This window comes from Rhinatrema bivittatum, chromosome 6, assembly GCF_901001135.1.
Source record: "Rhinatrema bivittatum chromosome 6, aRhiBiv1.1, whole genome shotgun sequence".
NCBI classification, from domain to species: domain Eukaryota; kingdom Metazoa; phylum Chordata; class Amphibia; order Gymnophiona; family Rhinatrematidae; genus Rhinatrema; species Rhinatrema bivittatum.
Genome location: NC_042620.1, coordinates 111,353,915 through 111,366,986, shown reverse-complemented (window position 1 = coordinate 111,366,986; position 13,072 = coordinate 111,353,915). Strand labels below are relative to the sequence as shown.

The following is a 13,072-nucleotide window of genomic DNA, read 5'->3' as shown; positions in this document are numbered from 1 at the left end:
CAAGACTGTTGTTCTGCTACAATTTTTTGAAACTTTTCTACCACTTCTTTAATATTATTATTATGTATTAGTTTATGCAAGTAAACGAATCTCCTTGGGAGGCACCAGCCAATATTGCACCCTAGGTAGCCTTCTTGAATATCCATAACAACGGCCTTACTTATAGGATCATATATTTAGACTGTTGTATACAGACCGAGTATTTCAAACCACTCTTGTGGAAACAGTTGTTGATTGTGAGTATTTGTGCTGAAACTTTTCATAGCCTCAGTAACCTGATTTGTTGCTACTCTCTGTAACCTGACCCTTATCGTTACTGAATGCCAAAGGCAATGCAAGCTTAACAGCAGCATGGCAAAGGCGTGACTGTTTTTATCAGGGTAGAAACTGCAGTCAAATTTCATCTTGAAGAACCGTGACATATCTGAAGAGTTTGCTATAGCTTTTCTCCTTGCCCCTCCCTCTCTCTCTGTCTCAATTAAATCTGCTTGTGGAGGAAAAGGTATTGCACACCAAAAACACTTACCCTGCATGTTTCCCAGCGGCAGACTGATCAGGGTACTGCCATGAAGCACGTGGAACAGGAAGGCTGGGACTACAGCTTGGAAGGCCTGTGAGAATACCCAGAAGACAACGGGGCAGCCACAGACTTCCGGCAATAATGTCGTCAGAGAAGACTTGCAGTGTGCCATGGAAGACTTTTCTTCTGCGGAGGGGGCGGGGTGGGATGAGATTGCACCTCAAAGGACGTTATCCCCCACCCTCCAAGTACATCTAGGAGCAAACGCGTGTGCCTCGTATTTCCCGGTAGTAGCTGAGCTGGTTACAGAGAGCAGACTGTGCCGGCTGCGTGCCTGAGTTCCTAGATCAGCAAAACACTAACTGGAGACCAGGGACCTTGGCTCTGCAGCCCTCCCAACAGCACAGGATGTTACACAGCAAGGCTGTGGTTAGAACAGCTGCTAGGAAATAGAAGGTAAACGATTTTACTTCTGCTGGATCGGGGAGGGACCCAGTACAGCACTGTAGCCTGAGATACCCCAAACTGAGTATCCAGGACTTGACTCACATTCATTTCCTGTCTGCTTCTCATGTAGTGCAGTTATTTATATAGAGCTGAAAGTTATACACGACACTTAGGGCTGACCCTGGAGAGGCGCCCCCACCCCACGACACACAAGGGGGGGGAGTGCTGTGTGGTCAGTGACACTGCCCCATCGCTCCTCTCCCCGATAGCATCAAATACTATTTCCATCCCCAGTTAATACTCCAACAACCACTCTACTCCCTTCCCAAGACCCCAGCCAGCCTCTAACTCGTAGCACCTGTTTAGCCATCACCCAATCGGTGTGTGCTACTACTGCGTCTTATGCCGTACTGCAGGACTACCACCAGCAGCATATTGTTGACATATGAAACTGTAAGCGTCACGAACCAGAGACAATCTAGTCAAGATAGACGGAGTTGGGGTATTTTGGGGGGAGTAGGAAAGGGCATGATTTAACATTTCAAAGGGGTTAATGGAAGACAGGGACCACATTATCTAATTCGGTAAAGCCAGGGCTTAATTTGTTAACAAACAGGAAGTGGAGGGGTGAGATGGGCAGAGCCAGGGCTAGGTGTGAACTCCCCCACCCCCCAAATCAAAGCCATGGGGATGCCCTTGTATCCGGATAAGCAGCTCCTCTGTTCTCTGCTTCTTCGGGGGGGGGGGGGGGCATACATAATCCATACAACTACTAGCTCCATTCTGTTTCTTCAGGGGAACCACAATCGATATACACTGCTGGCTCTGCTCCACTTTCTCAGATCCCAGAAAAAAGGAGGTAGAACAGGTTTTTTTTTAAAGGGGTTAATAAACATGTGGATAAAAGTGAACCTGTAGATGTAGTGTATTTGGATTTTCAGAAGGCCTTTGACAAAGTCCCTCATGAGAAGCTTCTAAGAAAACTAATAAGTCATGGGATAGGAGGAGATATCCTTTTGTGGATTGCAAACTGGTTAAAAGACAGGAAACAGTAGGATTAAATGGTCAATTTTCTAAGTGGAAAAGGGTAAACAGTGGAGTGCCTCAGGGATCTGTACTTGGACTGGTGCTTTTCAATATATTTATAAATGATCTGGAAAGGGATATGATGAGTGAGGTGTCAAATTTGCGGATGATACAAAATTATTCAGAATAATTAAATCACATGAGAGTGTGATAAATTGTAGGTGGATCTTGCAAATTGGAAAACTGGGCATCCAAATGGCAGATGAAATGTAATGTGAACAAGTGCATATAGGGAAAAAAAACCCCTGCTATAGTTACATGATGTTAGGTTCCATATTAGGAACTACCACCCAGGAAAAAGATGTAAGCGTCATTGTAGATAATACATTGAAATCGGCGGCTTAGTGTGCTGTGGCAGTCAAAAAAGCAAACAAAATGTTAGTAATTATTAGGAAGGGAGTGATGAATAAAACAGAAAATGTTTTAATGCCTTTGTATTGTTCCATGGTGAGACCGCACCTGGAGCACTGTGTGCAATTCTGATCGCCATATCTCAAAAAAGATATAGTTCCACCTGAGAACATACAGAGAAGGGTGACCAAAATGATAAAGGGGATGGAACAGCTCCCCTATGAGGAAAGGCTAAAGAGGTTATGGATGTTAAGTGTGGAGAAGAGTGTTATGTTTTAGTATGGATGTGAACCCTGGGCCGAGGTGAGAGATGACTCCACCCACAGGGAGGAGCCCTGTGGGTCTCACTGTTGGTAGGTGCGGTCTCAGAATCAGGACACAGCTGTAAATTAGACTTTATTATGAAGGAGAGAGAAAGGAAGCATAAACCGAGGAGCGGGGAATGCAATAAAGGTGCAGTTCTGAGTAGAATCCATGGAGCTGGAAATGCTGTCAAAGTACAGTTCTTTAGCTGAGGGATATACCCAGAGTAGTACCTCAGACGTGATGATCCGGTAGTGGCCTGCAGCGCGGGGTACGCCGAAGATGACTTGCACGGTGATGATGATGTTGTTGAGGTAGTCTGAGGTTCTGGAGCTCAGATGGTGTTTGAGAATGATGAAGCAATATCCTACAGTGCAGGGTAAAATGTAGCGAATCCTGCTGGTGAAGATGCGGTAGTGGCCCGAGGTCCGTGGTATGCCACAGGGAATCCCAGCAAAGCTTGAAGAGAGATGAAATAGAAGTACTCACAAGGGTTGGTTCCAAGAGTTCAGGCAGAAAGGCCCTTCGAGGAGCGGATAGCCTATGAACGCAGAAGAGCCCCCGAGGAGCGGGTACTCAGAGCATTCACCCAGCGAGACAGGAACCAGGAACCGGAACTCCAAGGAGAAGCGGATTCGGCAATGAGTCACCTAGAACTAGCCCTATTCAACTCGCAACATCTCCAAATTGCTCTGGTCTACGCACCCCCAGGAACCTTAGACTCCGATCCTTCACCCCTAATCGAATTCGCAACTAAACATCTCAAGAGGGACAAACCATCCATTCTGATGGGAGATTTTAATCTCCATGTGGACATTTCCCCATTATCCCACAACTGCGACATATTACTCACAACACTTAACCACTTGGGATTCAGCCAGATCGTCAAAGGTCCCACGCATAAAGCAGGACATTCTTTAGACCTGATCTTCCTCAATGAGAGTCTATCTTCCGCTTCCATCCCATTTAGCACCCCAGTCCCGAGGTCAGATCATCATATTATCTCTGCCGAGATTCATATTAACGACCATCCTCGGCCTGTCTTCCCTACAACCACATTGCAATACAGGAAACCCTGTTCTACAGATCATCTTAGCAAACTGCTTTCAAAAGAGTTGGTTCATCTTGATTTCACCGACGCACCTTCGGCTATTAACTCATGGATCAAGATAACAAGCGAGATTGCAGATCAATCCTACCTAACCATTACGAAATCCTTAAAACCACCCCAAGCTAACAGGAATCCGTGGTACACCCCGGACCTTAAAAACATCAAACAAAAACTTTGCAGTAAAGAGCTCAAATGGCGCAAGACCCCATCCACTGACACTCTTGCGTCCTACAAAGCCCACCTTAATACTTACAGGATTGCTATCCTCAAAGCCAAAAAAGACTTCTTTGCTAAAAAAATTCACAACTTCTCATTCGATTCCAAAGCCTTATTCTCTGTCTTTTCATCTCTTACAAAACCCTCACCCCCTTCCATCCCTGACGAGCAAGCATCCAACAAAGCTACAGAACTCGCTATCTACTTTGACAAGAAGATAACCAACCTCCTCAAGCCTATCTCCACAGTTCAACCAACAACACTTCCATCCAGCACTCCATCTCCCACAAGGGATTATAACCTTACATCTTTTGAGACCCCTTCCTCAATGGAGATCGAAGGCATTCTAAAAAAGCTAAAACCCTCTTCTCACCCGGTGGACGCAATACCCTCTAATCTTCTTCTATCCATTCCTAACACCATTTCTTTTTTTTTTTCAATTTACTCTTTATTGAAAATTTTTGTATACATTTTCCATAATCTCAAAATAAAAAGGAAATCTTGTTATACAACATCCAATACTATATTTCCTATATCAATTTCTGAAAATCAAACAAATGTTGAACAAGAACACCATTTCTAAATCGTTAGCAGACATCATAAACTGCTCCTTAACCCAAGGCAAGGTTCCAGACCAATTAAAACTAGCCATCCTAAAACCTTTACTAAAAAAAACCCAACCTTCCAACTTCTGACCCCGCTAACTTCCGACCAATAGCCAATCTTCCCCTGATCTCTAGAGTGATGGAAAGAATTGTAAATAAACAACTGTCCGACTACCTTGAGGAGAACAACATTCTCTCCCCATTCCAGTTCGGATTCAGAAAATCACAAAACACTGAAGCTTTACTTTCATCCCTATCCGACAGCATCCTTCTCAATCTGGAAAAAAAACAACCCTACCTTCTCGCTCTTCTCGACCTATCTACCGCCTTCGATATGGTCAATCATTCTATTCTACTGGAACGCCTATCAGATATCGGCGTTCAAGGAGAGGCTCATGGATGGTTTAAATCGTTCCTTGAAAATAGATTCTACAAGGTTAGAATCAATAATAAAGAATCCCTCCCAATCAAAACAAACCTGGGAGTCCCACAAGGATCATCCCTCTCTCCCACGCTTTTTAACATCTGTCTGCTGCCTCTCTGCCATCTACTCTCTAACCTCAAACTAAAATACTATATATTCGCCGATGTCGTCCAAATCCTTATTCCAATCACTGAATCCCTGCAAAAAACCTGGGCACATTGGAACTGCTGTCTACAATCTATCAATAACCTGCTCACCAGCCTGAACCTTATTCTTAACTCAAATAAAATCGAAATCCTCATCATCTCTCCAGATGAAAACCACAATCTCCTCAACTCACAAAGCGCATCTCAATTCGCTAAAACAACCATCAACCACTCCTCCTCTGTCAGAGACCTTGGGGTTCGGCTTGATAACTTATTCAATTTAAAATCGTTCGTCCTCAACACAACTAAAGAATGTTTCTTTAAACTTCAAATTCTCAAAAACCTAAAACCTCTCCTGCATTTCAGCGACTTCAGACTAGTAGTACAGTCTATCATCCTTACAAAATTAGATTATTGCAATTCTCTTCTCTTAGGTCTCCCTGCAATAGCCATTAAACCCCTTCAGATGGTACAGAATGCTGTGGCTAGACTACTCACTAACTCAAACAAAAGAGCCCACATTACACCCATACTACAAGGCCTGCACTGGCTCCCTTTAAAATCCAGGATCACCTTCAAAATACTGTTGATGATACACAAGGACATTCACGGCATTGCTCCTCTCAAGCTAAGCTTTCAACTTCGCACACACACATCTACCAGACCAATCAGAAACGCCTACAAAGGATCTCTATACGCACCTCCGCTCAAAACCACTTTAAGAAACCGCGCCTTTTCTACAGCCGGGCCCACCCTTTGGAACTCGCTTCCTCCGGAGCTGAGACAAGAACCGTGTCTTCAAACATTCAAGAAACACCTCAAAACTTGGCTCTTCAGACAAGCCTTCCCGGAGGCTCGAGAACATTCGGACACTGGTCAAAGGACATAACAGGACATTAGGGAGACACTGGTCAATGAACTTAACTGAACCATAGAGAGACTCAACCTCCCTAGCACATTCCCCAATCCTAATTCAATACCACTCATCCCTCCCCCTCCTCACTCTTCCTTTTCCCCCATCCTCCTCGCTCTTCCTTTCCCCCATCCTTCAACCAGATCTTCTCTATCCACCTTTCAGCTGGAGCTTCTCAACCCTCTCCTTCCTCATGGCCACCCGATTCCCCTGGGCCCCACCATGCCCATTCCATTCCGCTTACGCACAGCAATATATATCAGTCGCCTTTCTCCATGTATCGCTTGTTTTCCACTGTTTTTGCTGCTCCATTATATTTGTCATTCGTTTTTGACGACCTGTTTATTTATAATCAAATTTTAACTATAATGGTTTTATTTATAATTGCTAATCTATAATTTTTTTTTTCTATATTCACCTGTTTTAGTTACAATTGCTTAGTTACAATTATTATTTTCTATATTCACCTGTTATTTAATGATTTGTCGACTTGTTTCAATGTAACGCCATAGCTGCGACTGTTCTGTTTCAATGGAAACCGATATGATTTGATATTTTATCAAGAATGTCGGTATATAAAAATTCTAAATAAATAAATAAATAAATGAGAAGAATTCCTTGCTAAATCATCTGAGTGTGGGGCCAGTCAGCTTAAATACAGCAAGGCGGTGACGTTATGCGGAGGGGACACCCCCGAGGTTCCCGCCATGACATGTACTAAAGACGGCCCGTGTACGCGTGCGCTAGGTGACTCCAGGAACAAGATGGCGGTCGGCATCGCCCACACCATCCCGGGGACGCCAGGGAGGTCAGCGTTCGCTGGCGGAGGCTGCCACTCTTCCGAGAATTGACGAAGTAGCAAGAAAAGAGGTGAGCATGAGAGGTTGCAGCCGTCTGCGACAGACGGGCGCAACAAAGAGATGGCTGAGGGGGGATATGATACAAGTCTATAAAATCTTGAGAGGTCTAGAAAGGGTAAATGTGAATTTGTTATTTACTCTTTCAGATAATAGGATAATTAAGGAGCACTCCATGAAGTTAGCAAGTAGCACATTTAAAACAAATCACAGAAAATTCATTTTCACTCAGTGCACAATTAAGCTCTGGAATTTGTTGCCAGAGGATGTGGTTAGTTCAGTTAGTGTAGTAGTTTAAAAAAGGTTTGGATAAGTTCCTGGAGGAGAAATCCATTAACTGCTATTAATCAAGTTGATTTAGGGAATATCTACTTCTGTTACTGCTTTTAATAGCATGGGATTTACTTAGGTTATATATTTTTATTAAGCAAAATATAAAAGAGTATAACAATTACTGAAATACAGAGATCGAAATTGTATCTTATACAAAAATGGAATTCTCATCTGCTAGCAGAACCCTGTATGCAGACATTAAAGACAATTGTGATCCCTTTATTCTCATTTTAAAGTTATTTATCTACCCTCTAATTTTATTGCATGTAATGCAAGTTAAAGAGTTAGCAGATCCTGGATGCCTGTACTCTTGTACATCCAGAGCATGGGATCTACGTAAGGGTGGATTTTAAAAGATTTACACACGTAGGTGGCCTTACGTGCGCCGGGCCTATTTTCAAAGGCCCGGCCACGTGCGTGTAAGTCCCGGGGCTTTGGGAAAGGGGCAGTCCTGGGGGTGGGGCTAGAGGCACCTGGCACAGCAGCCATTTGCCGCTGTGCCAGGGGATCATGTGCTGGCGTGTGCAACTTGCACCTGCCCCGAGGCAGGGGCAAAAGGTAAAATAAAGATTTGGGGAGGGGGCTAGGTTAGGGCTAGGGGGCAGGTAGGTTAGGGGAAGGGAGGTTAGTGTAGGGGATTGGGAATTTCCCTCCCAGTCCGCTCCAAAAGTGGAGCGGACTGGGAGGGAACTGAGGAAGGCCAAAAGTGTGCACCCCCTTGCTTGCGCTGACCCCCAGTTTTATAACATGCATGCACTTGCGCACATGTATGTTATAAAATCGGGCATCCATGTGTGCGCGCCGGGTAGCAAGCGCACATCTTTGAAAATCTACCCCTTAATGTTTGGGTACTTGTAACCTGGATTGGCCACTGTTGGAAACAGGATGCTGGGCTTGATGGATCCTTGGTCTGACCCAGTATGGTAATTTCTTATGTTCTTAGTGTTCTGAGTTGTTCTGCCAGAAATTAAGCCCTTGGTAATGGACTCAAAAGGGGGTTTGAAAGTTGTGAGCAGTAATGACATTCATCAAGACTGGGGTTGAAGCCTTGGCAACTGAAAATTGTGAGCAGTAATGGCAAACTTGTGCTTTTTCAAACCCTTTTTTGTGTCTTTACATTGCAATGTCTGCTTCGGTATCACCCTTCTGTTCTCTGCAATATAGGAGGAGAGGCGGGAAATGGGAAAACAAGAGGGGAGGGGCTGGATTAGGAAGTACCTTCCAGACTCACCCCCTCCTCTTCTCTTCCCTGCAAACTGCAGGAAGGAAGAGAGGCCAGAGCAGAATATCCCTGCTGCTCTGCCTCTTAAGCCTGAAAAGTAGCACCAGAATTGTGTTCTAGGCCGTCTCCCCCACAAATTGAGCCCTGGAGAAACCTGCCAAAAATCAGGCTGCTGCCCCATAAGCTCTAGTAAGAAAAGCAAGGCATGCTTCATGGATTGCTTTGGAAAATAAAACTGATCAAATAGCTTTTCAGAGGGAGGTAAAAATGTTTGCTTGACTAGGTAAGAAAGGGAGCAGGAATACCACAGATCATAACTGTGAGTTTGGACCATGAATTGTGGGTGGGGAGAGAGAGAGAGAGAGCTGATAAATGAAATCTACAAGAACCCCCCATCCCCACTACATATCCAGGACATGAAAGTGCAGCCATTGCCCGCTGGCCTTCAGACTTTGCACACAAGGTGGAAAGTGAGCATTTGCTTTAGCTGCAAGTGAATTAACTTTATGAACAATGATCAATTTATAGAGTCATATTTGTGATGGAAATAGTATACACCTTTTTTTAACACTTTTTAATTTTCAATTTCATAATTTGACAAAATAATAAATCCAGACTCCAGTTTAACTCTTCTAACCCATACAGTCATTCAGTACCGCCATTTGGGCCAGTCTCGCAGAGGGCTTCTTCCTGCCGTTTCTGGTAATGCCCCAGTGAAGATGATGGAAAGTCACTTTCCTTCCTACATCCCTCCTACGCCACATCTAATCCTGAGAAAATGCAATTTGTAGGAAGAAGAAAAAGGCAGGAAAAGCTTAGAAAAGACACAATAGATGTCACCATATGGACATCAGGAAAGGGATAGTGACTCATTTACAATTCATATTTCTGCATTGCAGTACAATTGTTTTACATGTTGTATAGTTATACAGAAGACTATTTGAGTACTTGAAAATTACTTTTTTTTGCACTTTTAGTGTGGTTTGACATGTTGTAGTAATAAAAAAAAAAAGGTTTAAAGTAATTTTTGCTCATTTTCTACTAATTATTTCTCATTCCAACTCTAAAGCGCAAAGAAAAAAAAAAGAAAAATGATTGTAAAGGTGCAGCCTTTTCCAAATAACATTGTACTGAAGGGATTAAAGAGTGTCTCACATTGCAGTAAAAACAATTATAAGAAGATAGACATGAAAAAAAGTTACTGTGATCACATTGTTACTTTTAGTTAAATAAAAATGACTCTCTCCTAATGAGATTTAATTCCTTGACTACAAATAGCTCTTTTGGTAGGGAATTACTGTTGAGTAGATGTGGCAGAACTTTGTTGAGAGAAGACATGGTGCACTTAGAAACATAGAAATGATTGCAGAGAAAGACCAAAGAGCCATCCAGTCTGCCCATCAAGCTTCCCATGATAGTAACTGCAGCACCATGCAGGTTTCCCCCCCTGTATCAGTCAGTGCTGCTTGATGTGCTTTGCTTATGGATTTGGCCATAGAAGCAGTCCTGTTTTTTTCCTTAATGTCTGTGCATCAGTACCCCAGACTGTAAAAAAGTCATGGCTCGTGTTGGTTGTCTCTGAATCTGAATGATAAAGGGAATGGAACAGCTCCCCTTTGAGGAAAGGCTGAAGAAGTTGGGGCTGCTCAGCTTGGAGAAGAGACGGCTGAGGGGGGATATGATCATGAGATGGCTTGAACGAGTAGATGTGAATCGGTTATTTACACTTTCAGATAATAGAAGGACTAGGGGGCACTCCATGAAATTAGCAAGTAGCACATTTAAGACTAATCGTAGAAAATTATTTTTCACTTAACGCACAATTAAGCTCTGGAATTTGTTGCCAGAGGAGGTGGTTAGTGCAGTTAGTGTAGCTGGGTTCAAAAAAGGTTTGGATAAGTTCTTGCAGGAGAAGTCCATTAACTGCTATTAATCAAGTTTACTTAGCTAATAGCCACTGCTATTAATTGCATCAGTAGCATGGGATCTTCTTGGTGTTTGGGTACTTGCCAGGTTCTTGTGGCCTGGTTTGGCCTCTGTTGGAAACAGGATGCTGGGCTTGATGGACCCTTGGTCTGACGCAGCATGGCAATTTATGTTCTAATCCAAATTCCTCTTTCTCTCCACTCCCCCCCCCCCCCCCCCCACTCCCTCCTTCGAAGCAGAGAGCAATGTTGGAGTTATTTATTTGCTTTTATATTTCGCTTTTCGGCACTTCAAAGTGGATTACATTCAGGTACTATAGGTATTTCTCTGTCCCCAGAGGGCTCACAATCTAAGTTTGCATTAAAAGTATCAAGGCTTATTAGTTAAAGGTAGTAACCACTGCTCCAGCAAGTTACCCCCATGCATGCTTTCTTTGTTTCCTTTCAGACTTGGCTGTAGAAGTAGTCCTGTGGTTTTTCCCTTATATCTGCATATCAGTATCCCAGACCATGGAAGTTGGGGCCCTCTGTTGTTGTCTGAGCCCAATTCCTCTTTTCCTGCTGCCATCTAAGCAGGGAGCAATGTTGCAGTTGCATTAAAAATATACACTAATTTCTCACTGTGTAATGGACTTATGGAGTACAATTACTGTATAGACTCAGCAGCCATCAGAGTGCACTAGGCTCCTGGATAATATACCAGGTAACCTGAAAGAGCTGAAATGCTTCTATGTGCAGAGGTTTTAATCATCGGTTGCTTTGAGATGTTTTGTCTTTTCGTCAAGCTAGACATTTGCTTAGCTTAATTAAAGTTAGTGAAATACTTATGAATGATGACAGAGAAGAATGCTCTGTATTAGTTATTGCCAAGTGCCACGTTGAACTGTAAATTGAAGGTCCCTTTCAGGTTCGCGCTCTTATTCCCCGGCCGGGGCTATTGAATTGACGTCCTGTCAGTGGGTTCCTGAATTTGAAGAATCTTCCTGTCAGTGCAGGGATTGCTTAAGCATCTGACGTGGCGCACTCATCTGTATAACACAAATGGTTTTCAGTATGTCCACAGAACCTGCCGCATATATAAGCTTGCTGCACCCCTGAAGAAGGAAGAGATTCCAAAACCCTGCAGTGTCGTGCGTTTCGACAGCGAGCAGCGATGAATACCTGAAAAGAACCCACTGACAGGACGTCAATTCAATAGCCCCGGCTGGCGAATAAGAGCGCGAACCTGAAAGGGACCTTCAATTTACAGTTCAACCTTCCTCTCTATGTCATCATCATTTTTTATTACTCACCTTCTCAACCAAGAGAAGGATGCAGCTATAAATATATCTTACACTAGAGAAAAGCACTTGGTGTAGCTCGGGTTGTCCGGCCATAACAGATATACATTTTTTAAATGTATATCTGATGATATTGTTCTTTACTAAGTAATAATGGAAAACATGTAGAAACTTAGAGAACCAATTTTATAATCCACAGTGACAGTTTATTGATGTTTCTTGTGGCTGGCGGCCATGGGACTAAATCCCATAGCAGCTGAGAAGGCCTGCAGAATGGCCGCCACAATTTCATCTGTGGTGGCCATGTGACCTCATCCTGCTTTGGCCAAAGAGCTGCCGGGGACCAAATCTGATGAAGAAGGTGTTTGCGGGTGGCTGCAGAAGCGGCCCTGTGTGTGTCTATGTGAATGGTAGACTGTGTGTATGGGGGAGTCCATGTATGTGCGACTGCCTGTTTCTGTGTGTAAGAACTTGAGAGACAGGACTTTGCAGGCAGAGCATATTACCGAAAAGTAGCCAGTTTTGCTTGGGTTGTCTGGTTCACAACTAACGTAAATGTTCAAAAACAAACAAAAGTGGAAAAGATAAATATTCTTTTAATGTATTAAAAAATTAAGAGAAAAGTGTATGTGGAAGCCTAACAGGCAGGGCTTTGCAGACAGAGCATATTGTCTTTGTGCAGTGTACTTTCCACTATTCCGGGCGCCACCTAGTGGCCACAGACAAACACAACAGTGTGAGTGACTGACCAACTGACATACAGTTTATTGGATAAATACTTATAATTGGATATAAAAAATGATATTTTATGGTAACTTTAGACCAAAAGTACAAACACAGCTGCAAGGTTCTAGTTTAGCAAAAAGTACAGCCCTTCAAATAGTTAGGGAAAAAACAGTTTATAATAAAATATAACTGCAGTAAATTTTAGGCAGTATCATAACACAAACAGGAAGTACAGTAATGATCAATTAGAATATAGCCAATCATAAGACAGTGAATATGATATCAAAATACAATAAATCATAAGAACATAAGAACATAAGAAAATGCCATACTGGGTCAGACTAAGGGTCCATCAAGCCCAGCATCCTGTCTCCAACAGTGGCCAATCCAGGCCATAAGAACCTGGCAAGTACCCAAAAAACTAAGTCTATTCCATGTAACCATTGCTAATGGCAGTGGCTATTCTCTAAGTGAACTTAATAGCAGGTTAATGGACTTCTCCTCCAAGAACTTATCCAATCCTTTTTTAAAACACAGGCTATACTAACTGCACGAACCACATTCTCTGGCAACAAATTCCAGAGTTTAATTGTGCGTTGAGTAAAAA

At 43.1% G+C, this 13,072-nt stretch overlaps 1 protein-coding gene across 1 annotated transcript in view; it reads right to left on the bottom strand.

The window, feature by feature from the left end:
- METAP1D (methionyl aminopeptidase type 1D, mitochondrial) overlaps positions 1-982 on the bottom strand; it is a 154,041-nt gene extending 153,059 nt beyond the window's left edge. Inside the window, exon 1 of the mRNA XM_029605789.1 lies at positions 527-982. Coding sequence (XP_029461649.1) covers positions 527-692 — 166 coding nt within the window. The 5' untranslated portion in view covers positions 693-982. The remainder of the gene's footprint in view (positions 1-526) is intronic.
- Between the last annotated feature and the right edge of the window lie 12,090 nt (positions 983-13,072).